This window comes from Sapajus apella, unplaced genomic scaffold (genome assembly GCF_009761245.1).
Source record: "Sapajus apella isolate SASKATOON/1434 unplaced genomic scaffold, GSC_monkey_1.0 scaffold20, whole genome shotgun sequence".
NCBI lineage: Eukaryota > Metazoa > Chordata > Mammalia > Primates > Cebidae > Sapajus > Sapajus apella.
The window spans coordinates 28,957,411-28,983,996 of record NW_022436960.1 but is presented as its reverse complement, the minus strand read 5'-3'; the positions used below and the strand labels follow the sequence as shown (position 1 = coordinate 28,983,996).

Here is a 26,586-nt window from a genome sequence, read left to right as displayed (position 1 = left end):
ATTTGTATTTTTAGTAGAGACAGGGTTTCACCATGTTGGCCAGGCTGGTCTTGAACTCTTGACCTCAGGTGATTCACCTGTCTTGCCCTCCCAAAGTGCTAGGATGACAGGCATGAGCCACTGCACCGGGCCTAACACCCTTTTTATAGGAGAGGAGATTTAGGCTCAAGGGAGGTAAGCCACTTGCTCAAAGCTACCCAGCACACCAGTGGAAAAGCCCCTATTGGAACCAGGATCTCTGACTCCCAAGCCTCTGCCCTTGACCACTCTGCTATAAACAGTAGGCTGGAAGTTGCCTGGGTTCATGGTCCTTTGGGAATACAAATCTGCATATTCAGAGAGAACTGGAAAATAAGCCTCCTTCAGTGCAGACTATTTGGGTTCAATTTGTAGCACTTAGTTTGTTCAGTTATCTACAAGGTAATATGTTGAGTTCTTCCAAAAGGAAAATCAATCAAGACTCATGTTAAGATGTTTACATTCAAATGGACAGACTGGGAAGAACAACATGAAAATTTAATCTGCTAATATGTCAAGATTCCCTGTGGCTGGAATGCAGATGTGGATATCCTCTATAGGTGGGCCAGCCTCTTTGTTCATGAGACCTGTGTTTTTGGGCTCTCAGGATACTGAGCAATTGGCCCTGGTTTAGTAGGTCTAACCAAAGTTTGAAGAAGAAAGGAGTATCTCTTGGACTGTAAATACTCTTCTATGATCCCTGTTGTGAAGCTTAAGGACCCAAGTAGGTTCTGAGTACTCCCCTACAAGCCTCATAGGAAGGCAGTAAGACATGAGTCCTCTCCCTGGGCTAAGCTGCTCATTACACCATGACCTCTCTTGCCTACTTTGGTTCAGAAGCCTAGTGTAGGAACCCCTCCTGGGGGCTGGCTCAATAAGAACATCATAACAGAGTCAGGTCAGCTGAAGAGTTAAAATAAGCAGGCTCTTGCTGCCCAGCTGACTCTGACATCTCCCCAAGATGAATCTCAGAGAATCTCAAATCTGTGCAATGGATGTCTCATCTTTGCAGCAGCTTCAGCCACCTGCTAGCATGCTTCTCTGAGTTTTTGTTCCTCACAACTCCCTTCCTCTCACCCATGGGCTTTTATCCAGGTTCTCTCTGTTTGGAACCTCCCTTCTCTCCAGGCTTTGTCTGGTCAGCTCATCTTGGTTCTTCAGGTTTCACTTTAGACATCTATTCCACAAGACAAGACACCCCTGCTCCAGGCTGCCCAATGCCCTCACAGTCCCCTGTACCCCCGATCATTGCAGTACTCAAAAAATACAGCCATTGCTTCTCTGCTTTTCTGTATTTCAGACTAGATAATAAACTGTAGGGTACCTAAGATCTCCAGCCTTAACACTGTTGCTGGTACAGAATAAGCCCTTGGTGAGTATGCGCTGAATGCTGGCTAGCTGTTCTCCAGTACCAGGTGTGGAGAACTGCACTTGTTCCTGTCCTAATCAGAAAATTCCCTTTGACCCCTTGAGGTGTCTCTGACAACAGAAAAGGAGGCCCCTCAGCAGGGAGGGTTCCAGCATTTTGGACCAGAATCAGAGCATGATCTTGTGCAGCCTGAACACTCACCTGACTGCAGATTCCCTCTTCCTGGTGGCATCTGTGATGTGCACAGGGAGAGTGTTGGCAGAGAGGGAGGCAAGGCCACTCAGAGAACGACTCCTTGGCAGGGGTGTAGCTGGTGGCTTTGGGGAATCCTGGAAGAAACAAAGACTAGTATTGGCGGGACAGCATGTGTGATTAGTTTCCTTTTTTTTTTTTTTTTTTTGAGACAAAGTCTCGCTCTTTTGCCCAGGCTGGAGTGCAGTGGCGCAATCTTGGCTCACTGCAACCTCCACCTGCCTGGTTCAAGCGATTCTTGTACTTCAGCCTCTCAAGTAGCTGGGACTATACAAGTTGTGAGCCACCATACCTGGCTAATTTTTGCATTTTTAGTAGAGATGGGGTTTTGCCATGTTGGCCAGGCTGATCTCGAATTCCTGACCTCAGGTGATCCACCCGTCTTAGCCTCCCAAAGTGCTGGGATTACAGGCGTGAGCCACTGCACCTGGCCATTTTCTATCTCTCTCTTTTTTTTTTTGAGACAGAATCTTACTCTGTCACCCAGGTTTGAGTGCAGTGGTGGAATCTCAGCTCACTGCAACCTCTGCTTCCTGGGCTCAAGCAATTTTCCTGCCTCAGCCTCCCTGCCTCAGCCTCTACTAAAAATACAAAAATTAGCCAGGCATGTTGGCAGGCCCCTGTAATCCCAGCTACTTGGGAGGCTGAGGCAGGAGAATCACTTGAACCCAGGAGGTGGAGGTTGCAGTAAGCCCAGATTGTGCCACTGTACTCCAGCCTAGGCAACAGAGTGAGACTCCATTTAAAAAAAAAAAAAAAAGATAGGAAAATGTTGAGAAATGCTTTCCAGTCAGACCTGGACCCACCCTGCATTTCAGGCCCCAGCCCTGACCCTACCACAGCTGCCTGGGCTCTCACCATCCTCCCTCTGCTGGTGGTGGCATCACAGGGATGCTGAGGGTGGCGGCGCAGGTTGGCAGTCCTCAGCAGGAAGGGCTTGTTGTGAGTGGCCTCTTGGGTTTCTCTTCTTTTGGCTGCTCTTCTCTGGAAGGCCTTGTAAAGGGCCTCATAGTCAGGGACCACAGGATTCACCCGAGGCTGGAATCCAAAGTTAGTGTGCAGAAACCCAAGCTTTTCCTGCTGGGTCCGGGTGGCTGTGCGGGGCTGTGGGTTAGCCCTGTCACTAGAGGAGGCGATAGGGGAAGAGGCCATCTGGAGCATGTCCAGGGCTCTCATCTGGATACGAATTTTCCTGAATAGCTCAGCTTCTGTGGAGAAAAGATGGTGATGGGTAAGAAAGGACCAAGCGTGAAACCTGCAGGGTGGGAGGACTTTCCCTTTTACACACTAGCCCTAAGTGTACTGGAGGCAACTATGAACTTTTCAGGAATTCTGACACATGTTAACATCCCGTGGGATGCTTGCAGATGGCCTTGATAGGAGTATTTATACCACAGAAAATAACAAACATTACAAAACAGCTTGCTTTTTTTTGTTCTGGAGAGCTTGTTGATAAATGTCATTCAGAACACCACTGCCTGTGCCAATCGGGCTGCAGAAGTAGCGACTGTCTACACTTACTGAGCACTTCCTATGATTTCTTCAGAGATGAAGCAGGAGGAAGTAGGCCAGTCACCTGTTCCTCTCTCAGGTTTCCCCGTCTTAGAGAAAGGCCCCACAAGCTACCCAGCTGCCCAAGCCCTTTGCCCAAATCACTGACTCCTCTGTCTCTCTCATCAGTCACAAGTGCTGTCATTTCCTCCTCTTTAACCTCTCTCCAGCCCATCGTCTTTTCTTCATCCCTGCCCCCAGCTGCATTGATTTCTCAACTGAATTGTGAAGTAGCTTCCTCTTGGCTCAACGCCCTCCAGTCTTGCTGCCTCTTGGATTATCCACACAGCAATCAGAAGGACCCTTCTGAACTGTATTTCTGGTCATGGGCCACCCTGCTTAAATCCCTCAGTGGCTGTCCTATACCCTTGGGATGAAGTCCAGACTCCCTAACGTGGCTTGCAAGGCTCCATGTGTGGCCTGTGCCTGCCTCTCCCTTCCCACTCCCTCTTCTCTCAGCCTCTACCCTTCCATCCCTTGCAGATGCTCCACTTTCTCTCCCCTCCCTGCTACATGCTGCTTACTCCCCTTTTCCTCCCCCTTCGCCCTTCCTTCAATTCAGCCCCAGGGCCCAGTTTCTCAGGGGACCCTCCCTAACTGCTCCCTTCCTTCACCAAACCCCAGGTTAGGTCCCTCTGATATATGCTTCCATGCTTCCCCCCTTTAATCCTTATAAATAACTCATCACGTTTGTATGTTTTTATCTGTTTTCCTCACATGTCTACAAAGTCCATGTCTGTTCACCATGGAACAGTGCCTGGAGCATGGTATATGCTACTGAAGAGTGAAGAAAGCCTGAGCCCCTTATTTGGAGCTCTACTTTTGGAAATGTGTAATCATCCCCCTGACTGGGCATGGTGGTTCATGCCTGTAATCCCAGCACTAAGGGAGGCCGAGGCAGGTGGATCACTGAGGTCGGGAGTTCGAGACCAGCCTGACCAACATGAAGAAACCTCATCTCTACTAAAAATACAAAAAATTAGCTGGGCTTGGTGGTGCACGCCTGTAATCCCAGCTACTTGGGAGGCTGAGGCAGGAGAATCGCTGGAACCTGGGAGGTGGAGGTTGAGGTGAGCTGAGATCTCACCATTGCACTCCAGCCTGGGCAACAAAAGCAAAACTCTGTCTAAAAAAAAAAATAATAATAATCATCCCCGAGGTAATTTTTCAGCGACTGACACTACGTCACCATGATGAAGGAGCCGTGGGGAGCATCTCAGGGTAGTGTGCTGGTGATGGTGTGAGCCTAAGCTGGTCCTTGAGTGTCCCACTGGTTCTCGATTCCTGCACCTGTGCTGGTGCAGAGGCCATCATGTGCATCCACTCAGATGTCAACAGGATGAGCCTTGGGGACACTGTGGGACCTCTCACTCCTTGGTCCCTGCAGGGCTCCCGATTGCACAGACAGACCTAACCCTCCCTGATGGCCTTCACTAAGCGTGCAGTCTCTAGTGGGTCCACCCAGGCAGCGCATCTTTAAGCCAGGCCAACCCCTGGGGCCCTGATGAAATCCCTACAGTGTAAGAGGCGAGTGAGGTTAAGATAAAAAAAAAAAAAAAATCCCTACGGTGGGATTGGGACCCTGAGGCAGGAGATGGCAAGGTGGCAAGAATGTCTTTACCCTGGAGTTTATCCCCAAGGGCTGGCTCCAAAATGGACTTGGGGATCCTTCTGGTGGGCTTCTGCTTGGAGATCTTGGCTTCAGCTGTGGCAGCCAAGTCTTTCTGTCGAACAGCTTCCTTTAGCTGCTCCTCCTTCTCCAGGAAGCTGAAGGGCTTCAAAGAAGAGAGGAGCAGTTCTTTCCTCTTCTGGATCCCTGCCCGCCTTCGGGCCTCGCTGCTCTCCATGATCTCTTGGTAGAGGGGCAGGTAGACATGTGCAGGCACAGGTTGTGCCCGGAACTGCCTATGGCACTCGGCCTCTTCCTCACCCTGCCTTTGGGCCCGCTGCCTCTCCTGCTCAAAGGAGGCAGGCAAGGCCAGCCACTCGGCCTTCTTCCGGGCCTCGCGCAGTGTCATGTGGAATGGCCGAGGGACAGTGATGGATGACGCCCAAGAGCTGACACTTCTGTGCTGGGAGGGAGGCCTCGAGCCTGAGTGGGGCTGGGTCTGAGCCCTGGGAATGTTGGAGGGAAGGCTGCTCAGGGAGCTGCAGCGCCTTGTGGAGCCACTCCTGGGAAGAAAGCAGATCTGTGTGTGGAGGACAGGGCAGTCAGGAGGCCCCACTCCCTCCAGACCTCCCTCCAGACTTCCCTCCAGACCTCCTCCCTGACCCTCCTCCCCAGTTCTCCCTTCCATTGGTCACAGCTGGCTTCTCGGCCTAACACCACAGCCCAAAGGCCTCTATACCCATAACCTTCCCACAGACAATCCTAGCAGCCCTAATGGAAAGTCTCTTCTCAGAATTGATCACAGAATTGCCACTTTGCACTCAGATATTTCTTTTTTTTTTTTTTGAGATGGAGTCTCGCTCTGTTGCCCAGGCTGGAGTGCAGTGGCACAATCTCAGTTCACTGCAACCTCCATCTCCTGGGTTAAGGCAATTCTGCTTCAGCCTGCCAAGTAGCAGGGATTACAAGCATGTGCCACCACGCCCAGCTAATTTTTTTGAATTTTTAGTAGATATGGAGTTTTACCATGTTGCCCAGGCTGGTCTTGAACGCCTGACCTTTTGATCCACCCGCCTCAGCCTCTCAAAGTGCTGGTATTACAGGCATGAGCCACCGTGCCCGGCCTGCACTCTAGTATTTCATAAGAGAACAGACAATGAGCAAAGCAGAGCTTTAGAGTCAAACAGACCTGGGTTTAAATCTTGCTTCAAACTTTGAGCAACGTACTGTTAAAACCTCAGTTTCTTCCTATGTAGAATGGCAAAAATTAATGTCTACTTACCCAGGGTATTGGAGGAGAAAGACTTGACCAAGATAAATGTACTGCATTGTCATTCTCAGGGAAAATGTGTTTAAGAAAGGCTTCCCTATATTTTTTATATTTTTATTTGTTGAGACAGAGTCTCACTCTGTCACCCAGGCTGGAATGCAGTGGCATGATCTTGGCTCACTGCAACCTCCACCTCCCAGGCTCATGGGATTCCCATGTGTCAGCCTCCCGAGTAGCTGGGATTACAGGTGCCTGCCACAACACCTGGCTAATTTTTGTATTTTTAGTAGAGATCAGGTTTCACCATGTTGGCCAGGCTGGTCTCAAACTCCTGACCTCAAGTGATTTGCCTGCCTCGGCCTCCCAAAGTGTTGGGATTACAGGCGTGAGCCACCGCACCTGAGGAAAGGCTTCCCTTTAATTAGTTTCAGTGCATCCCTGGACTAAGTGTTGCCCAAAGTGATTTAGGATTCCTGGGGCGTAATCAGAACCCCTGTTTGGAGCCAAAAGTTGATTGTGAGCTGGAGCCTCAGTAAATGGCAACTTGCAGAAGTGCTCTTTGCTTTACAGAAGAAGATGAAGCCCAGAGACATGGTGTGACCTGTGTGGAGGTGTGGCGTGAGGCAGTGGTGCGACTGCAGTGCCTTACCTCAGAGCCTGGGCGCACTGGGCCTGCACCTTCCCTCTGCCCTTGTCTTGGAAGAAACTCTCCAGGTCCTCCTCATCTTCAGAGAGGTTTTCATCACTATCTGGGTCAGACTGAAAGAGAGACTCCAACAGACATGGTCTGACTTTTTGCTTTAGTACATGTAAGGTCTGGTAAAAGCTCCCAGTTGAGTCAGAAGTAGAATCTATCTCCTCCTCTGGGCTGAGGAACTCATTAAGTTTGCCAGCCCTGGGCAAAACCAGCCCATGCCCAGACAGCTCCTCTCCTGCCTCTGTGTCCGAGGAGGATTTGGGGGGAAATATCTAAAATAGAATAGAAATAGACTGTGGGTCAAACAATAATTTCAAAGTTATTCAAAACATAACAATTTCACTTTGAATAAGCCTCTGTATGTTAGGGACTGGGGAGGAATTTTTAAAAATAAGCTGTGTTTCTTGCTCTAAAGAAATTTCACAACTTGGTCTATGAAGTGTGCTTGGTTGAAGGGAAGGAAGGGGAATGAAGAGCTGAAGTTGGTTCCCTGCGCCATACAGTACCTCAGCTGCACCATGCATTCTGACCCCTGCACTCCAGGAATCCTGCCCGTGACAGTGTGGCAATGGCCACACTGCCTTATTTGGGTTTTACTCACTTCTTGCTCATCTTCCTTCTCCCCCTTTCCTTGTCTCTACTTCTCTGCTTTCCTCGCATTCTAGCTAATCTGCACTCTGTCAAGGAATGGATGAAGTCTGGGCACAGTGCTCACACCTGTAATCCCAGCATTTTGGGAGGCTGAGGCAGGCAGATCACCTGATGTCAGGAGTTTGAGACCAGCTTGACTAACATGCTAAAACCCCGTCTCTACAAAAATACAAAAATTAGCTGGGTGGGGTCCTGTAGTCTCAGCTACTTGGGAGGCTGAGACAGGAGAATCGCTTAAACCCAGGAGGTGGAGGCTGTAGTGAGATGAGATTGTGCCATTGCACTCCAGCCTGGAAAACAAGAGTGAAGCTTCATCTCAAAAAAAAAAAAAAAAAAAAAAGGAATGGATGATTAGTAAGAGAGACGGTATGGTCTGGCTGTAAGAGCAATGTCCTAAAAAGTGGGACAGCCAATTAACTTTTTCAGTACTCCATTGATTCATAAAGTATTTACTGGGTGCCTGATGTGCACTGGGCATTTAGCTGAGAACAAGACAAACAAGGTCCTTACTCTCATGAAGCTTACACTGTAGTGAGAGGAGACAGACAATATAAGATGATAATAAATTCTGTGAAAACCATAAACTACCATGAGATTATAAAAAGTTGGAGTGCCTATGGAAAGCTTTTTGGTTGATAAAGTCCATCAGGTTAAGGCTACTAAAAATGCACCTGTAATCAGTACATCAGTTAGGTTTATTAATTTGCTGCAGGACACCATGGAAAACCATAGGGAACTTAGGGTGGGGGTGTGATTTTTATAGGGTTCGCTTTCCTGATTTATTCGGGGAACCAGGTATCAACTCTGGAATGGTGCTATCATGAAGTGGGGACAATTTAGTAAGTGAATGAATGAGCAATTTTTTTTTTTGAGATGGAGTCTCTATCACTCAGGCTGGAGTCCAGTGATGCAATCTTGACTCACTGGAACCTCCGCCTCCCAGGTTCAAGCAGTTCTCTGCCTCAGCCTCCCAAGTGGCTAAGATTACAGGTGCCTGCTAATTTGTTTTGTATTTTTATTAGAGACAGGGCTTCACCAGCTTGGCCAGGCTGGTCTTGAAATCCTGACCTCGTGATCCACCTGCCTTGGCCTCCCAAAGTGCTGGGATTACAGGCATGAACCACCGTGCCTGACCCAAGCAGTTTTTTTTTTTTTTTTTTTTTTAGACAGGATCTTTCTGTTACCCAGGTTCTAGAGTGCAGTGGTGCAATCATGCTTCACTGCAGCCTGAACCTCCTGGGCTGAGGTGATGATCCTCTCACCTCAGCCTCCTGAGTAGCTGGGACTACAGGCACGCACCACCACACCTGGCTAATTTTTGTACTTTTTGTAGAGATGGGGTTTCACCATGTTGCCCATGCTGGTTTTGAACTCCTCAGCTCAAGTGGTCCGCCTGCCTTGGCCTCCCAAAGTGCTGGATTACAGGTGTGAGCCATTGCACCCTGCCTAACAGCAATTCTTATTCAAAAGGTGAGAATAATAATATAGGGTGGGTAATTGATCAGTAAGCATTATCATCTGGAAGAAGGGGTGTACCTATGGTATGGCTCTGAGAGAATCACTGTGTTCTGATGCTCTTGCTGTTGGCATTATCTGTGCCTATGACAGTCTGAGTTATACCTTCTCAGTCCTGGCCTGATTTTTATTTTTCACTGTGGAGAAATTTTGAATTGACACCTGACTGATGAGGAGCCAGCCTTACTAAAATCCAGGGTAAGAGTCAGAGGTATGTATGCATCCTAGCCCTCACTCTTCTACTGAAGAATGTGCGATCTTTTGGGCAAACTTCTCTTTTTTTAAAAGACAACTTTATTAAGATATAATTTATTTACAATATATTCACTCATTTCAAGTGGACAATTCAGTGGTTTTTAGTATACCCACAGAGTTGTGCAATTACCATCACAGTTTTAGAACACTTTCATAGCCCCTAAAAGAAACTCCAGGCCTCCCCTCTGCCTGGGCCGGGGAGGCCGGTGCCTCTTTATTATTATGTATTTACATTTATTAAAATTAAAAAAAAAATAGAAACTCCATACGTTTTAGTACTCACTCCCTATTTCCCCTAACCCTCCACACCCCACCAGCCCTAAGCAACTACCAGACTACTTTCTGTCTTTAATAATTTGGGGTCAGCCAGGCGCAGTGGCTCACTTTGGGAGTAATCCCAGCATTTTGGGAGGCTGAAGCTCGTGGATCACTGGAGGCACACGCCACCACACCTGGCTAATTATTCTAAACTTTTTTTTTTTTGGAGACAGTCGTGGCCTAGGCTGTAGCTCAATGGCCCAGTCTCGGCTCACTGCAACCTCCGCCTCCCAGGTTCAAGCGATTCTCCTGCCTCAGCCTCCTGAGTAGCTGGGATTACAGGCCTGCGCCACCACGCCCAGCTAATTTTTGTATCTTTGGTAGAGATGGGGTTTCACCCTGTTGTCCAGGCTCCGGTCTCAAACTTCTGACCTCGTGATCCAACTGCCTCGGTCTCCTAAAGTGCTGGGATTACAGGCGTGAGCCCGGTGGATAATTATTATTATTATTTTTACTACACCCCGCCCACACCGGCTAATTATTTTTATTTAGTTAGTTTTTGAGACAGAGTCTCCTTACGTTGCCCAGGCTGAAGTGCAATGGCGTGATTTCAGCTCACTGCAACCTCTGCCTCCTGGGTTCAAGCGATTCTCCTGCCTCAGCCTCCCAAGTAAGTGGGATTACAGATGCCCGCCAGCACGCCAAGCAAATTTTTTTTTTTTTTTTTTTTTTTTTTTTTTTAGTAGAGATGAGGTTTTGCCCTGTTGGCCAGCCTGGTCTCGATCTCCTGACCTCAGGTGATCCACCCGCCTCGGCCTCCCAAAGTGCTGGAATACAGGCGTGAGCCACTGCGCTCGGCCACATTTGAGGGCAATTTTCTTAACCTCTTTGTGCCTGAGGTTTCTCTTCTACAAAAATGGGACGGCAATTGTACTACTGATCAAAGAGTACTGAGAGGATAAGCGAAAACTGAGTGACATTGCTATGGTCCTATGAAGAGCCGCGTATAAGGTCCAAGAGGTACAGGTCTCCAAGTCAGAGTCCGCCTCTCGGTCTCTAAACGGTCATTTTAATCCCACGCCCCTCCAGTCTGTCGCCAAGGCAACGCCAAACAGTTTCCTCTCTGGGATTTCTTTCCGGGGGACAGTGCTGCTTCCTCTGTTTTCTTTCTCTCCTCACCTGACGGCTCCCCTCCGCGCCGCCGGGGCCTCCCTCAGTCCTCTCCACGGTCATTTCAGCTGGGCAGAGTCAGCAGCGACGGTGACAGCGATGGTGGCAGCGCTAGCTATAGGGGCCAGGGTCCACCTCTTTCTAGCTTTGGTGTCTGATTGGCTTCCAGGGCAGCCCCACCCCCCGCAAGGTTCGCTTTCCGATTGGCCTGTTCTCTTCGTGTATTTTATTTCCGGTTCTGAGGACGCCGCTGAAGCGGGGCGGGGTTGGAGGGTTCTGCTCCGGAAGCACTGCCTAGGTGGGCCTGCTGGGGTCCCGAGTGCTACCGCGCACGTCTGCACCATGGCGGCCAGGTTTGTGAGACGATGGGACGCTGTGCGTGCAGCTGCCCGCAGCGGCCTGCTAGTGTCCTGTCGCAGGTGGTCCGGCGCCTCAACAGACACTGTGTACGACGTGGTGGTGTCGGGTGGAGGCCTGGTGGGAGCTGCCATGGCCTGTGCCTTGGGTAAGCTCCCCTCCAGGCTACTAGTGTCGGGGAACTGGGCCGCAGAGGCACGATGAGAGCCGTGGAGGCCCTAGCACTGCTTGCCCATAGACAGGTGCTCGGGTCTCGCGACACTTCTCCCCTACCCTCCTAGAGGAACCCCAGGGCCGGTCGTAATGCGTGTGGTCGTTCAGGGTCCCCTAGGGTCAAAAGTGGGAGGGGCGTTCTGAGTGAGTCCTACTCATGGGAAAACAGGCCTTTCCAGGGTTTTTTCAATATATGAGAGTTGCAGTTTCTCCAGATCCTGGATAGTACTTGTCATTGTCTTTACTGGGTGTAAGGTGGGATCTTGGTTTTAATTTGTATTTCCCTAATGATTAACGATGTTGAATATCCTTTCAGATGCTTATTGGTCATTTGTGTATCTTCTTTGGAGGAATGCCTGTTCAGACCCTTTGCACGGTTTTTAACTTATTTTTATTTGTTTTTTTGAGACAGTATCTCACTCTGTGCCCAGGCTACACTGCAGTGGCACGATCATAGCTCACTGTAGCCTCAACCTCCCGGGCTCAATTGATCCTCCTGCCTCAGCCTCCCACGTAGCTGGGACTGCAGGCATGCACCATCACGCGGCTGGTTTTTCTCTTTTTTTTTTTCTTTTTTGGAGAGATGTGATCTCACTATATTGCCCAAGCTGGTCTGGAACTCCTGGGCTTGAGCAATCCACCTGCCTCAGCCTCCCGAAGGGCTGAGATTACGGGCATGAGCAACCCTGCCTAACCATTATTTTATTCTGTATGCAAGTCCCTAATCTGATAAATGACTTGCAAATATTTCTTCCATTTTATAGTCTTTTTACTTTCTTGATAATGTTCTTTGAAGCACAAAAGCTTTAAATTTTGATGCAGTCCAGTGTATCAGTCTTTTTATCATTTGTGCTTTTGGTGTCATAGCTAAGAAAGTCACAAAGATTTACTACTTGGGCTTTTTTCTAAGTATTTTATGGATTTAGCTGTTACAGAAATGTATGATCTGCTTTAAGTTAAATTTTGCATATCCTGTGAGATGAGGATCATAGGGTGGAGCAGCTGACCTTAGATCAGGGTGTCCAATCTTTTGGCTTCCCCAGGCCACATTGGAAGAAGAATTGTCTTGGGTCACACATAAAAAACACTAACAATAGCTGATGACCTTAAACACACACACACGTCTCATAATGTTTTAATAAAGTTTATGAATTTGTGTTGGGCTGAATTCAAAGCCATCCTGGGCCATGGTTGGACAAGCTTGCCTTAGATTAAGGGCAGAGGTATGTGGGACTAGAAAACAGTGCCCTTTGGCCAGGCACAGTGGCTCATGTCTATAATCCCAGCACTTTGGGAGGCCGAGGCGGGTGGATCACCTGAGGTCAGGAGTTGAGACCACCCTGACCAACATGGTGAAACCCCATCTCTACTAAAAAAAAAAAAAACACAAAAAATTAGCTAGGCATTGTGGTACGCACCCGTAGTCCCAGCTACTTGGGAGGCTGAGGCGTGAGAATCACTTGAACCTGGGAGGTGGAGGTCGCAGTGCGCTGGGATCATACCACTACACTCCTGGGCAAAAGGAGACTGCCTCAGGAAAAGAAAAAAGAAAGACAGTGCCCTCTACAGAGCATGTCCGTGTGCCCCATCCTCCACAGCAAAAGCTTGCTGTCTGTATGGCTGGATCTTTTTTTTTTTTTTTTTTTGGGGTTAGTCTCTGCTCTGTCACCTCTGTCGCCCAGGCTGGAGTGCAGTGGCCAGATCCCAGCTTACTACAACGTCTGCCTCCTAGGTTCCAGTGATTCTCATGTCTTAGCCTTCCTAGGAACTGGGACCACAGGCACCCGCCATGACACCTGGCTGTTTTGTTTTTATTAGAGATGGGATTTCACCATGTTGCCCAGGCGGTCTCGAACTCCTGAGCTCAAGTGATCCATCCTCCTCTGTCTCCCAAAGTTCTGGGTTTACAGGCGTGAGCCACTGTCTGACCTAATCTTTTAAAGTTAAAAAAAAAATGGGCTGGGCTCAGTGGCTCACTCCTGCAATCCCAGCACTTTTGGGTGGCTGAGGCGGGTGGATTGCCTGAGCTTGGGTAACACAGTGAAACCCTGCCTCTACTAAAATACAAAAAAATTAGCCAGGGTGGCAGCATGCCCCTGTAATCCCAGCTACTTGGGAGGCTGAGGCAGGAGGATTGCTAGAACCCGGGAGATGGAGGTTGCAGTGAACTGAGATCGCGCCATTGCACTCCAGCCTGGGCAACAGAGCGAGATCTCAAAAAGAAAAAAAATTAATAGTAACTGCTACTTTCTTTGTTTTCTTTTTTCTTTTGAGACAGGCTTTTGCTCTGTCCCCCAGGTAGGAGTGCAGTTGCACAAACTTGGCTCAGGTGTGCCAACATGCCTGGCTATTTCTTTCTTTTTAGCGGGAGTCTCGCTCTGTTCCCCAGGCTGGAGTGCAGTGGCGCAGTCTTGGCTCACTGCAACCTCCGCCTCCTAGGCTCAAATGATTTCTCCTGCCTCAGTCTCCTAAGTAGCTGGGATTACAGGCATGTACCACCATGCCCAGCTAATTTTTGTATTTTTAGTAGAGACAGGGTTTCACTATATTGGCCAGGCTGGTCTCAAAACTCCTGACCTCACCTGCCTAGGCCACCCAAAGTGTTGGGATTACAAGCATGAGCCACCACGCCCGGCCACCTGGCTAGTTTTTTAAAAACTTTTTCTTTTGTGGAGACAGGGTCTTGCCATGTTGCCCAGGCTGGTCTTAAAGTCCTGGGCTCAAATGATCCTCCCACCTAAGCCTCCCAAAATACTGAGATTACAGGCATGAGCCACCGTAGCCACCATACCTGGGCCACCTTTTTCTTTTATAAACTCTTAATTTTTCTTTTTTTTTTTTTTTTTGAAATGGAGTTTCAGTCTTTTTGACCAGGTTGGAGTGCAGTGGCGCAATCTCAGTTCACTGCAACCTCCGCCTCCCAGGTTCAAGCGATTCTCCTGGTGCAGCCTCCCAGGTAGCTGAGATTACAGGAGCCTGCTACCACACCTGGCTAATTTTTTTTTGTATTTTTAGTAGAGACAGGGTTTCACCATGTTGGCCAGGCTGGTCTTAAACTCCTGACCTCCGGTGATCCACCTGTGTTGACCTCCCAAAGTGCTGGGATTACAGGCGTGAGCCACCACACCTAGCCTTTATAAACTCTAATTCTTTATTCTTGGTTTAATCTTCAGACTGCATTGAATTTTGCTTATTTACTCCACTTTTTCTTTTGACCAGGAGTTGTAATTTTTAGTGACTTAATACTCTGGAGACAGGAAATAACTGGTGTTTAAATACTGTAGTCTTCATTTTTCCCTTCTAGAGCGTTCTGTTTGCTAGTTATGTGTTTGCTGCTTTTTGCTTCTTGGCATGTGGCATGTAGTGGTGTTTGGAGAAGGCTTACAGTTGTGGGCAGCGTGCTTCTTATGACTGACATGGTGGTGTATGTTATTGCTTAGGACTCTGCATGGGTATAGTGTTTATGTACTCTAAGAAATTCATATTCTAAGGGTTAAGTAGTTACTCTGTTGTTTCTCTTGGTAATGGGAAAGGAAATAAACTGATTTTACTAAAATGACAAAATGTTTGATGTTTGCTTTTTTTTCTTTTTTTAGGATATGACATTCACTTTCATGACAAGAAAATCCTGTTGCTAGAAGCAGGTCCAAAGAAAGTATTGGAGAAATTGTCAGAAACTTATAGCAACAGGGTCAGCTCCATTTCCCCTGGCTCTGCAACGCTTCTCAGTAGTGAGTAGAAGATCCTCCTTCAAAGATCCAATCTCCTTTCCCCCTCAGCGTCCTAATATGTCCCATGGGGCAGAGTCATCAGAGCATCTCACAAGGAGGGAGCTCACTGAGGTGGGTGGAGAAAAGGGGGTGGGTTTGGCAGTCTTGTGCATAGTCGAAATTGCTACTGAATCAACTCCCTGTCTGAGGAATACATTCTTGAGGCATGTGGGTCCATCATGTTGACTTCACTTGTGATGTTGTGTCATTATGAATTGGTGGAAGTGAAATCATATGAACTAATTATGAACATGCACTTTGAATAGCAGTGCCCTTTTCATCCTGAGTCAAGCCCTCTAGCAAGCTAAGGAGCTTGCATGTGAAATGTTCCTGGGGTGCAGATGAATGTGTGCACATGGAGCCACTGAGCAAATTTTCCTTCGGTCTGCTAGATGATTCCCTCAGACCATCCTGTCTGAAACCACACCATCTCAAATTAAACTCTTCCGTCACTTTCTAGCCTTTTTTTCTGCTTTTTTTTTTTTTCATAATGCTTACTACTACCTAGCATTATATTATGTGTTTGTTTTTTATTGTCCATCTCTCCAGTTATAATGTCAACTGCAGAAGTACAGGGACTTTGTCCATTTGTTTTCCCACTCTATTGTATTTGGCACATAGTAGGTGCTCGGTAAATAGTTCCCCAATGAATGAATCTGTTCAGTGCTGTGAAGGACTGAAAAATAAAAAATAGGCCAGACACAGTCATGTGTACCTGTAGTCTTGGCCACTTGGGAGGCTAAGATGGGAGAATTGCTTGAGCGTGGGAGTTGAAGTCTAGCCTGGGCAACATACTGAGACCTTGTATCTTAAAAAAAAAAAGCCGGGTGCAGTGGCTCACGCCTGTAATCCCAGCACTGTGGGAGGCCAAGGCGGGTGGATCATGAGGTCAGGAGATCGGGACCATCCTGGTCAACATGGTGAAACCCCGTCTCTACTAAAAATCCAAAAAAAAATTAGCTGGGCATGGTGGCACGTGCCTGTAATCCCAGCTACTCAGGAGGCTGAGGCAGGAGAATTGCCTGAACTCAGGAGGCGAAGGTTGCAGTGAGCCGAGATCGCGCCATTGCACTCCAGCCTAGGTAACAAGAGCGAAACTCCGTCTCAAAAAAAAAAAAAAAAAAGTTTCAAGTTATTAGAAATCACTTTGTAAAAATAATTTTTTTAAAATTGTCTTTAGGAAGTTTATAATTTCAATAAGATGATGAAGATAAAGAACAATATGGGTTTGGTTTTCTTTTTTTATTTCCCCTTTATATGAAGTTGGCCTTTTGATCATGGAAGCTGGGTCTTTTTTCATGCTAGAACTGGGGAACAGAGTAGCTTAGGTACTAACATCAAACAAAATAGAAGTGGAGAGTATTATTAAAGAACACTGAAAACAGCCTCCTATGGAACAGGATGGAGGGACAAAGGGGAAGCCCAGGTCTCTGTGAGGTCACTCTGGTCTACAGGTCCTTTCTTTTGTAGGTTTTGGTGCCTGGGACCATATCTGCAACATGAGATACAGAGCTTTTCGGCGAATGCAGGTGCCCCTTTATCTTTTTCAATTTCGTTAAGATGTCTTGGTCAGTCTTGTGTTAAGATATCCGAGTCCACATTCTCCCAAGTGTTCTGTGAATGTAGGAGGAATCAGACAAGGTTCACATTCAGTCCGAGGAAGTGGGGAGAAGCATTCCCAGGAGAATTTTTGTATTATTTTATATTTTTCTGCCAGGGAGGCTGACAAATTGTGGTTTTTTGCTCGGTCACTTGGGAAGGCAATATTGTTTCTGATTGGAGTGATGTTTCCTTCTTGGTCTTAATGCAAACTCTCATTTTGTTTCCAGGTGTGGGATGCCTGCTCAGAGGCCCTGATAATGTTTGATAAGGATAATTTAGATGACATGGGCTATATCGTGGAGAATGATGTCATCATGCATGCTCTCACTAAGCAGCTGGAGGCTGTGTCTGGTGAGGCCCCCATCTTCCATCTTGCATTCATTGGGAAGTGAACTGCTTAGGACTTACTGGAAGAAAGGATCTCTTTTACAGATATTCAGTGTCCACCATAGAGAAATCCTCTGATGATTATTTCATGGTTGTTCTTTTTTTCCCCCTCGAGATGGAGTTTTGCTCTTGTTGCCCAGGCTGGAGTGCAGTGGCGCAATCAAGTGATTTTTTGTGTTAATCTCCCAAGTGGCTGGGATTACAGGCACCCACCGCCACGCCTGGCTAATTTTTGTATTTCTAGTAGAGACAGGGTTTCACCATGTTGGCCAGGCTGGTCTTGAACACCTGATCTCAAGTGATCTGCCCACCTCGGCCTCTCAAAGTGTTGGAATTACAGGTGTGAGCCACCGCACCCAGCCAGGATTGTTTTTTTAAAAAAAAAAACAGTTTTATTCAGTTATGCATGCCATAAAATTCACCCATTTTAAGTGTACAAATCAGTAACTTTTAGTGTATTTATAGAGTTCCACAACCATCACCTCAAAAAGAAACCCATTTATTCATTCTCCATTCCCACCCCTAGCCCCTGGCAACTACTAATCTGTTTTCTGTCTTTCTAGATTTTCTTATTCAGGACAATTCATATGATGGAGTCATATAACATGTATTCATCTGTGTCTGACTCCTCACTGAGCATAGTATTTTTGAGATTCATCCATGTAGCTTGTATCAGCTTGATTCCTTTTTGTTGTTGAATAGCGTTCCATTTTGTGGATATGCCAAATTTTGCTTACCCATTCGTCAGTGATAGACATTTGGGCTGTTTCCACTTGGCAGTTATAAATAATGCTGTGAATATTTGTGTACAAGTTTTTGTGTGGACATGTTTTCATTTCTCCTGGCTGGATACTTAGAAGTGGAATTGCTGGGTCATATAATAATTCTATGTTTAGCATTTTCAGAAGCTGCCAAACTTTTTTTCTAAAGAGGCTGTACAATTTCACTTTCCAACCAGTATATAAGGGTTCCAGTTTCTCCACATCCTCACCAACACTTGTTTTCCTTTTTTAGAAAAAAAATTGTAGCTGGCTGGGCGCAGTGGCTCACACCTGCAATCCCAATACTTTGGGAGCTGAGGCGGGTGGATCACCTGAGGTCAGGAGTTTGAGACCAACCTGACCAACATAGAGAAACCCTATCTCTTCTGAAAATATAAAATTAGCTGGGCATAGTGGCGCATGCCTGTAATCCCAGCTAGTCGTGAGGCCGAAGCAGAATTGCTTGAACCCAGGAGGCGGAGGCTGCAGTAAGCCGACATAGCGCCATTGCACTCCAGCCTGGGTAACAAGAGCGAAACTCCATCTCAAAAAAAAAAAGAAAAAAAATATTGTAGCCATCCTAGTGAGAGTGAAGTGATATCTCATGGTAGTTGTTGCATTTCCTTAATGACAAATGATGCTGAGTATCTTTTCATGTCCTTACTGGCCATTTGTGTACCCACTTTGGAGAAATGTCTGTTCAAAATCTTTGCCTGTTTTTAAATTGGATTATTTGTTGTTGACTTACAGTTCTTTACATATTCTGAATATAAATTTATCAGTTATGTGATTTGCAAATATCTTGGTGTTCTAGAGAGAGAAAAATTGGAAGCAACTTAAATGCTTTTTGATTTTGGATAGTAGTTCATGTAATGAACCATGATGCAGCTTTTAAAGATAATTTGGATCTAAAATTTAATAACTTAGAAATTTGTTCTGTAATATATTGGGTCATATGATCACACTTGCGTGTGTGTGCATGTACATGCATAGGAAAGCCATACACCAAAGCTGTAACTGCAGTTGTCTCTGACTAGTTTAAGGTCATTCCACCCCGCCCCACTTAACCTTTGTCTTCCAAACTTTTACAGCTAGCTCACTATTATTATTTAAATTGCCTTGTTGAGGGTATGACTGACTGACATAGAAAAAGCTGTAAATGATGTATAGTCTGATGTTTTTGGAGAGTGTTTTGTTCTGTTTTGAGACAAGGTCTTGCTTTGTCCTCCCTGGCTGGGGTGCAGTGGCTCAAGCAGTCCTCTCTCCTCAGCCTCCTGACGAACTGGCGCTACAGGTACATGCCATCACGCCTGGCTGACTTTTTGTAGAGATGTTTCACCATGTTGCCCAGGCTGGTCTTGAACTCCTGGGCTCAAGTGATCCTTCTGCTTCAGCCTCCCTAATTGCTGGGATTAAAAGTGTTAGCTACGCGTGCCTGGGTGCATACAGCATATTGATGTATATATGGTCATGTCCTTACTGGCCATTTGTGTATCCACTTTGGAGAAATGTCTGTTGAAAATCTTTTGCCTGTTTTTAAATTGGATTATTTCTCTTTTTGAGTTGTAGGAGTTCTTTATATATTCTGATATATATTCTAAATCCTCTGGTTTTAGATCTAAGCTATAGTTTAATTTTAGGCAAACCTTTTGGTCATAAGGACCAGTACCCATTCAAGCCAGCTCAAGTTGAGATGGTCTTGTCATAAAGAGGCTGTACAGTTTCACTTTCCCACCAGTATATAAGGATTCCAATTTCTCCACAACCTCGCCAACACTTATTTTCCTTTTTTTTAAAAAAAATTGGCTGGGTGCAGTGGCTTACGCCTGTAATCCCAGCACTTTGGGAGGCCAGGGCGGGTGGATCATGAGGTCAGGAGATCAAGACCTTTCTGGCCAACAGTGGTGAAACCCTGTCTCTACTAAAAATACAAAAATTAGCTGGGTATGGTGGTGCGTGCCTGTAGTCCCAGCTACTGGTGAGGCTGAGGCAGGAGAATTGCTTGAACCCAGAGGTGGAGGTTGCAGTGAACCAAGATCACGCCACTGCACTCCAGCCTGGTGCCTGGTGGCAGAGCAAGACTCTGTCTCAAAAAAAAAAGAAAAAAAAAATTGTAGCCATCCTAGTGAGACTGAAGTGGTATCTCACAGTAGTTACAGTAGGCCTGGGGCCACAGAGCATATTGTTTTTATGACCAGAAAAATAAAATGATTTCCAGCTGGAAGAAAATCTTGTATAGGATTTGTTTCAGCCTACGGTGTTCCCAGCCTGTCTACTGTGAAAGCACACATGGGCTCATTTAGGTGTAGGGTAAAAATGGAGGTGCAGAAGCATGTGGACCGTAAGAAAGACTGCCTCTGACAGAGTTCATTGAGAACTTAAATGCCTTTTTTTTTTTTTTTTTTTTTTTTTGACATTGAGTCATCTCTGTGGCTTGTCATTTATTATTATTATTAGCTCACAGACCACAGCATTAATTACTTTTGTTTTTTTTTAATCTTAACTATCAAGACACTGCTGTCCTGGGACCTTGCTTTACATTTAGCCATAGCTTTTTCCTCAGCCTATGTAGCCCACCTTTCTAATTTTTTTTTTCTCTCTTTTGACCTCCCCAGACCGAGTGACGGTTCTCTACAGGAGCAAAGCCATTCGCTATACCTGGCCTTGTCCATTTCCTATGGCAGACTGCAGCCCTTGGGTTCATATTACCCTAGGTGATGGCAGCACCTTCCAGACCAAATTGTTGGTAGTTGATTCTTATTTTGCTAGGGGTCTTGTATATCTACATCTTATCCTAGATTCTAGGGCCTCAGGTTTTAGATCTAAGCTATAGTTTAATTTTAGGCAAAGCTTTTGGTTATAAAGACAGTACCCATTCAAGCCAACTCAGGTTGAGATGCTCTCGTCGTAAATCCTACACAGGAAGCAATCTCATGGGCTGTCTTAGGTGGTGAAGTAACAGACAGCTGGGCCTTCCAGGGAAGGCACCAGAGTTTTGTGAATGGCGGCTGTTCTTTCCCTCTGAGGAGTCTGTGGTCATTGATGTCCTGCCTCTCATTTTGCTCCTTTCTGCTCACAACCTTCCCTTTTTACTTGGCAGCCATTCCTAACCCTACATCAGAACTATTCAGCTCTAGTGCGTGCCCCATACTGAAACTTTCCTCATTGCTGTAGTTCAAATATCAGGAGAGCCTGGCTGAGTTAACCCATAGCTGGTACCTTTTGAGTCATGTCCAGCTCTGGCTCTGTTGGCCAAGGCTGAGGTGGCAAAATGCAGGGGCTCCGCCTCTAGGGGCTGTGAGTGAAGCAGGCCTGATGGAAGTATCCTGCCACAGAGTGGGCTCACCAACAGTCAGAGCTGGAGGAAACTTTAGGGGGCAGAGAAAAACTTCTGAAGCAGTTTATGAAGAGGCTATAAGATTTAGCAGGTTTGTGTGTCCATGCAGATAGGTGCAGATGGTCACAACTCAGGAGTACGACAGGCTGCTGGAATCCAGAATGTGAGCTGGAACTATGACCAGTCTGCTGTTGTGGCTACTCTGCATTTATCAGAGGTAAGATCCTGAGCTGCCATCTGGGGACTCTTCATAGGCACTAGATACTTCGCAGAGAAACTCTTCTCCTCTCTGTTGCAGGCCACGGAAAACAACGTAGCCTGGCAGAGATTTCTTCCTTCTGGGCCCATTGCTCTGCTCCCGGTAAGAATCCTTCTGGCCAGTCCGCCCACATGCATGCAGCCTTTCCTCTTCACTTTCTCTCAGCCTTTTTCTGGTTTCAAGGGAATATTCCCAGGCTAGTTTTATGTTCCCTTCTTGTCTTTTTATGCTTGAGAGCTCCCAAGTGCAGAAGAGTCTTAGCCCTTGGTATTGGTGTTCTTTTGACACAGCTCTCAGACACCTTGAGTTCCTTGGTTTGGTCCACATCCCATGAACATGCAGCAGAGCTAGTTAGCATGGATGAGGAACAATTTGTGGATGCCGTTAACTCCGCCTTTGTGAGTACCAACTTATCCAGCTGATGTGTTGCAGGGGAAGATACAGAAAGGTGGGGTTTTTCTGGGACAGTCTTGCCAGGCTGGAGTGCAGTGGCTTGATCTTGGCCCACTACAACCTCCATCTCCAAGGGTCAAGTGATTCTCCTGCCTCAGCAGGAGACTACAGGGACTACAGGCATATGCCACCTCGCCCATCTAATTTTTGTATTTTTAGGACAGACGGGATTTCACCATGTTGGCCAGGCTGGTCTCAAACTCCTGACCTCAAGTGATCTGCCCACCTTGGCCTGCCAAAGTGCTAGGATTACAGGCATGAGCCACTGCGCCCAGCCAGAAAAGTAGTTTTGAGTCAGGAAAAAGGAGTAAGCATTCATCGGTCCCTTCATAATGATAATGGTTGGTTTGGATTATGTGGAGGAGGGCATACAGGGAAATGTAAAACAATAGAAATAACAAATAACCTTTTGAGGGTCTGGGGCTGCTGTTAGGCTGACTAAAACAGTTGCCTGGGTGGTGGTTAGCATTGACCTTTTTTTGAAGCTGCAACACTTTGATCATTTTGAACAGTTCTGCTAGGTTCCAGTTACCTGAACCTTTATTTTTTGAGATGGAGTTTCACTTTTGTTGCCTAGGCTGGAGTGCAGTGGCACAATCTCAGCGCACTGCAACTTCTACCTCCTGGGTTCAAGCGATTCTCCTGCCTCAGACTCCCCAGTAGCTAGGATTATCGGCATGTACCACCATGCCCAGCAAATTTTGTATTTTTAGTAGAGACGGGGTTTCTCCATGTTGGTCAGGCTGTCTCGAACTCCCAGCCTCAGGTGATCTGCCCACTTTGGCTTCCTAAAGTGCTGGGATTACAGGCGTGAGCCACTGCACCTGGCCTACCTAAACCTTTAAAGCCTGATTCATTGGAAGTATTCCTAGGGAAAGGCTCAGCGAATTTCAGCATGCTGCTTAAAAAGTAAGCTTAGTAGACAGATCTGGGTTCAATACTGGTTCGACCTGCTAATTTCCTGAAAAATGGAAATAGTATCACCAACTTCTCTACAATGTACTAAAGATATTCCATGTATTTTTTAAAAGTTTTCTCATTTTGAATAAAGACTTTCGAAATGAGAGAACTTTTTAAAAATACATGGAGTATCTTTAGTACATAGTAGGTCCTCAACAAATACTAATTATTCTGGAGTAGACACAGCCTTCGGATAATATGGGTACCAGTATTATTTTTGGAACCTAAATGACACTTAAGGCCTGCTACCTTCATAACAAAGAACCGAGACTCCACTGCTGTGTAGTAGCAAGAAGAATAAAAGGAACTGAACATACTTAAGTGATTCCAAGATAAATAGTGAACAGTACCCCCGCCGAGTATCACTACTTAGAGGTCTAGGACCTCTGCAGTGCAGTCATTCACCATTAATTGTGCTTTCTATGTAGCAGGCTCTGGAGATACTGAGAATGGTCTCTGCTTTCAGGAAGTTCCTAGTCAAGTGAGGAAGACCATAAATGACAATGTCAGTAGTGACAGAAGTATGTATAGGATGCTGTGGAAGCATACAGGAGGAAACAGAAAAGTTGGAGGAGTTACAAAAAGAGGTGGCATCTTCTGGATGCTCTGAGATGTTATCCTAATGAAATACAGAGATGGGCATTCTAAGCAGAGGAGAGTCATGTAGGTAGAAGGATATTTTATGATGAGCTACACTGTGGCCGGCGTGTGGTTATTGAGGGTGGGGACTAGTGAAAGGTGAAGCTCAGAGGCAGGCAAGGACCAGCTCATGTGCAGTTTAGCTTGATCCTAAAACCTGTGGGGAGCGATAGGAAGTTGAGCTTTGCACTTGAGGGGCTTATCACTTGTGATCAAGATCAGTGTAGGCAAGTTAGGTAGCATTATCCTAAGCTTTGGTTACAAACAAGGTTTCTTTGTTGAATTTTTAATTCCCTGCTACTCAAATTTCATCTTGTTTGTCTTGTGGCTGATGCTGCTCAGTGGAGTGATGCTGACCACACGGACTTCATCGACACAGCTGGCGCTATGCTGCAATATGCTGTTGGCCTTCTGAAGCCCACTAAGGTCTCGGCTCGCCAGCTGCCCCCAAGCGTAGCAAGGGTGGATGCCAAAAGCCGAGTTCTGTTTCCTCTTGGGTTGGGACATGCTGCTGAGTACGTCAGGCCTCGGGTAGCACTCATTGGGTAAGATGATTAACAGAGCAGGGCCACTCACCTCTCACTTTGCTGCTAGAGATTTCACCTGAACTCTGCTTTATTCTTAGGGATGCAGCCCACAGAGTCCATCCGCTTGCAGGACAAGGTGTCAACATGGGCTTTGGGGATATCTCCAGCTTGGCCCATCACCTCAGTACAGCAGCCTTCAATGGGAAGGACTTAGGTAAGGATTCAGGTACTATGGAGAAGTATCCAGAGGTCATATAGTTAGGCAAGATCAGGGCCCCAAAATGGCCCACAGTAGCAAGAGGGAGTGGACATAAAATATATCTGACTTGCTAGAAGAGGAAAGGAAACATTAATAGATGAGAAATTTAACCTTTCCTCTGTCCTCCAGGCTCCATGAGCCACCTCACAGGTTATGAAACAGACAGACAGCGTCACAACACTGCTCTTCTGGCTGCTACAGACTTATTAAAAAGGCTCTATTCCACCAGTGCTGCCCCGCTTGTGTTGCTCAGGACGTGGGGCTTGCAGGCCACAAATGCAGCGTCTCCACTCAAGGTAAGAGGTTGCTCACAGAGGAATGACTTTGCAAACAGCTCTTAACTTCTTTGAATTAATTTTGTTGGCTGTACAATTACCTTTATGTATCTACCTTCCCAAGGGTTATAAGCAAAAAAGTACTTGCTAGGCTTTTAGGTGTTACGGCCTACATCTAAGCAATAACTTTACCTATAAGGACTTTATTAGGGGGTGTGGTGGCGCATGCCTGTAGTCCTAGCTATTGAGGAGACTGAGATGAGAGGATCACTTAAGTCCAGGTGTTTGAGACTGTAGCGAGTTATAATCACATCACTGTACTTTGGTCCTGCTCTGTCACCCAGCCTGTCACTTGAAAAAAATAATGAATAGGGTTTTCTAATGATGAAGATGTTTCAGTTCCTTTTGCTGCTTGGCTAGTTTCGTCCCTGAGAACTTCCATTTAAAGATATTTTTTCTGCTGGGTGCAGTGGCTCACACCTGTAATCCCAGCACTTTAGGAACCTGGGGAGGGAGGACTGCTTGAGCCCAGGAGTTTGAGGCTGCAGTGAGCTATGATCACACCACTGCACTCCAGCCCAGTCAACACAGCGAGATCTTGTCTCCAAAATGTGTATGTGTATATTTATATATATGTATATATTTTCTTAGCTGAAATAAAATGGACTCTTGGGAAGGATATCTACATGGTTTTTTGCTAAGTTTTTGCTTTGATCACCTTAGATACTTTATTTTCTTCACCTTACAATGTTAAGAGTTTCACTCACTTTTTTCTCCAGGAACAGATTATGGCCTTCGCAAGCAAATGAGTACTCCTCTTCTAAAGATCATGTTGATGAAAAAGAACATCCTGCCACAAGACCATCATACATATTTTCAAGATCTAATTTAATAAATTTACTTTACATTAGAATTCTTTTTCTTCTTTACTTAATGGGCCTGTGGCACCCAAATAATGACAGCTGTGAGGAGAGTATATTAGCCAGACCAAAGGTAAAAACTTCGAAGGAAGACTATTACAGTTTGGTTGAAAAGAGCTTTTTATTACTAAAACAACCCATCAGGTGCTGTCTCACTCATTTCTAATTGTTAACAATCATTTCTAAAGAGAAATATATATATATATTTAGTGCTGGTCATAAATTTATAGTTGTTTTTTGATAGAGGTAAGAATTAGAAATAGTTGATGCATTTTTGTTAGAACTGCTGTTTAAAAATTAACATCAGAATGCAAATTAAATATAAATTGCTTTAACCTTTGTTACAGGTACATTGGACTTGCTGAAAAGAAAACCAGATCTTATTAATGCTAGTTATTACTTTATCACAGCACCAGATTCCCATTTTATGGTTCCTCTCTGGGACACCATTGTCTGTTTAATAAAATAAATAATTCATTGCACAGATCCAAAAACCTCAGGAACCAGATCACAAAGGAAACTGATTAGCAGCAGAATTTGTTCATGTTTGGTGGCAGACTGGTGGCCAGCTGGAGGGAGGGGAGTTTTACAGTGGGTTTTTGAAGAGGTCTCTTCACAAGACCAGAGATGCCTCTTTAAGAGATTTTTAGGTCGTGGATTTGCTTTCTGTAAAGAACATCTTGCCCAGAAGTCTGATTTGAAGATGAAATGAGGAGAAACAGTCTGCTTTTGAACCAAGTAAGGGATTCCTGGGAATAATTTTTAGAGCCATGAGAAATCTGTTCCTACAGGGGCACTTTTCAGGCAAATGCAGAAGATTTAAAAGATTCTACCACACAAAAGTGACAATGTTATAATCTTCCTGGAATCTCAGGAAAAAGACTTAAAGATGGCAGCTGCTGTGAAAAGCTACGTGACTGCTGGTGGAGGCTTTGGGGACAAGGTCATCTTTCACAAAAAATGGAAAGGTGGCCTAGGTGAGGAGGACACAGACTCTCCAGAAATATGCAAACAAAATTGGGCAAGATGAAGAATTTTAAGGCACACCTCCATTGACCCACAAGGATGTTCTTCATATTACAGTGTTGTTAAACACAACATCTGTCATGTGCCAGGCCATGTCCTAAGTATTTTAAATATATTAACAACACATTTGCAAAAAGGAAACTATTAGAATCTGTAGGACCCCTTAACAAAAAGCCCAAAGGATCCACTGCAGGCAGGATGGGCCTTACAGAAAAAATGTTTTTTT

At 45.9% G+C, this 26,586-nt stretch overlaps 2 protein-coding genes and 1 long non-coding RNA gene across 7 annotated transcripts in view; 2 read left to right on the top strand and 1 right to left on the bottom strand.

Moving 5' to 3' along the window:
* FAM161B (FAM161 centrosomal protein B) overlaps positions 1-11,026 on the bottom strand; it is a 22,436-nt gene extending 11,410 nt beyond the window's left edge. Inside the window, exons 1-5 of one of the 3 annotated variants that reach the window (XM_032287895.1) lie at positions 10,625-11,026; positions 6,719-7,038; positions 4,812-5,362; positions 2,477-2,847; positions 1,589-1,716 (exon numbers count right to left, since the gene is read on the bottom strand). In XM_032287895.1, coding sequence (XP_032143786.1) covers positions 1,589-1,716; positions 2,477-2,847; positions 4,812-5,362; positions 6,719-7,038; positions 10,625-10,678 — 1,424 coding nt within the window. In that variant the 5' untranslated portion in view covers positions 10,679-11,026. Of the gene's footprint in view, positions 1-1,588; positions 1,717-2,476; positions 2,848-4,811; positions 5,363-6,718; positions 7,039-10,624 lie in introns of those variants that run through there. The other 2 variants (XM_032287896.1, XM_032287897.1) reach the window with 2 other exon arrangements.
* Positions 10,852-26,586, top strand: COQ6 (coenzyme Q6, monooxygenase). Of its 3 annotated transcripts, none has more exons than XM_032287899.1 (12): positions 10,852-11,120; positions 14,782-14,916; positions 16,426-16,484; positions 16,785-16,908; positions 20,321-20,451; positions 21,152-21,259; positions 21,341-21,403; positions 21,592-21,699; positions 23,696-23,898; positions 23,979-24,094; positions 24,269-24,435; positions 25,194-26,586. In XM_032287899.1, exons 1-12 carry the CDS (start codon positions 10,958-10,960, stop codon positions 25,221-25,223), a joined length of 1,407 nt encoding a protein of 468 aa, XP_032143790.1. In that variant the 5' UTR covers positions 10,852-10,957; the 3' UTR covers positions 25,224-26,586. The 3 variants fall into 3 exon arrangements, with proteins under 3 accessions (XP_032143790.1, XP_032143791.1, XP_032143792.1); XM_032287900.1 differs by having other exon boundaries at positions 24,885-26,586; XM_032287901.1 differs by lacking the exon at positions 21,592-21,699.
* On the top strand, positions 15,746-16,302 carry LOC116558027. Its single transcript, XR_004271794.1, has 2 exons — positions 15,746-15,782; positions 16,081-16,302. It is a non-coding gene; the product is annotated as an uncharacterized LOC116558027 (long non-coding RNA).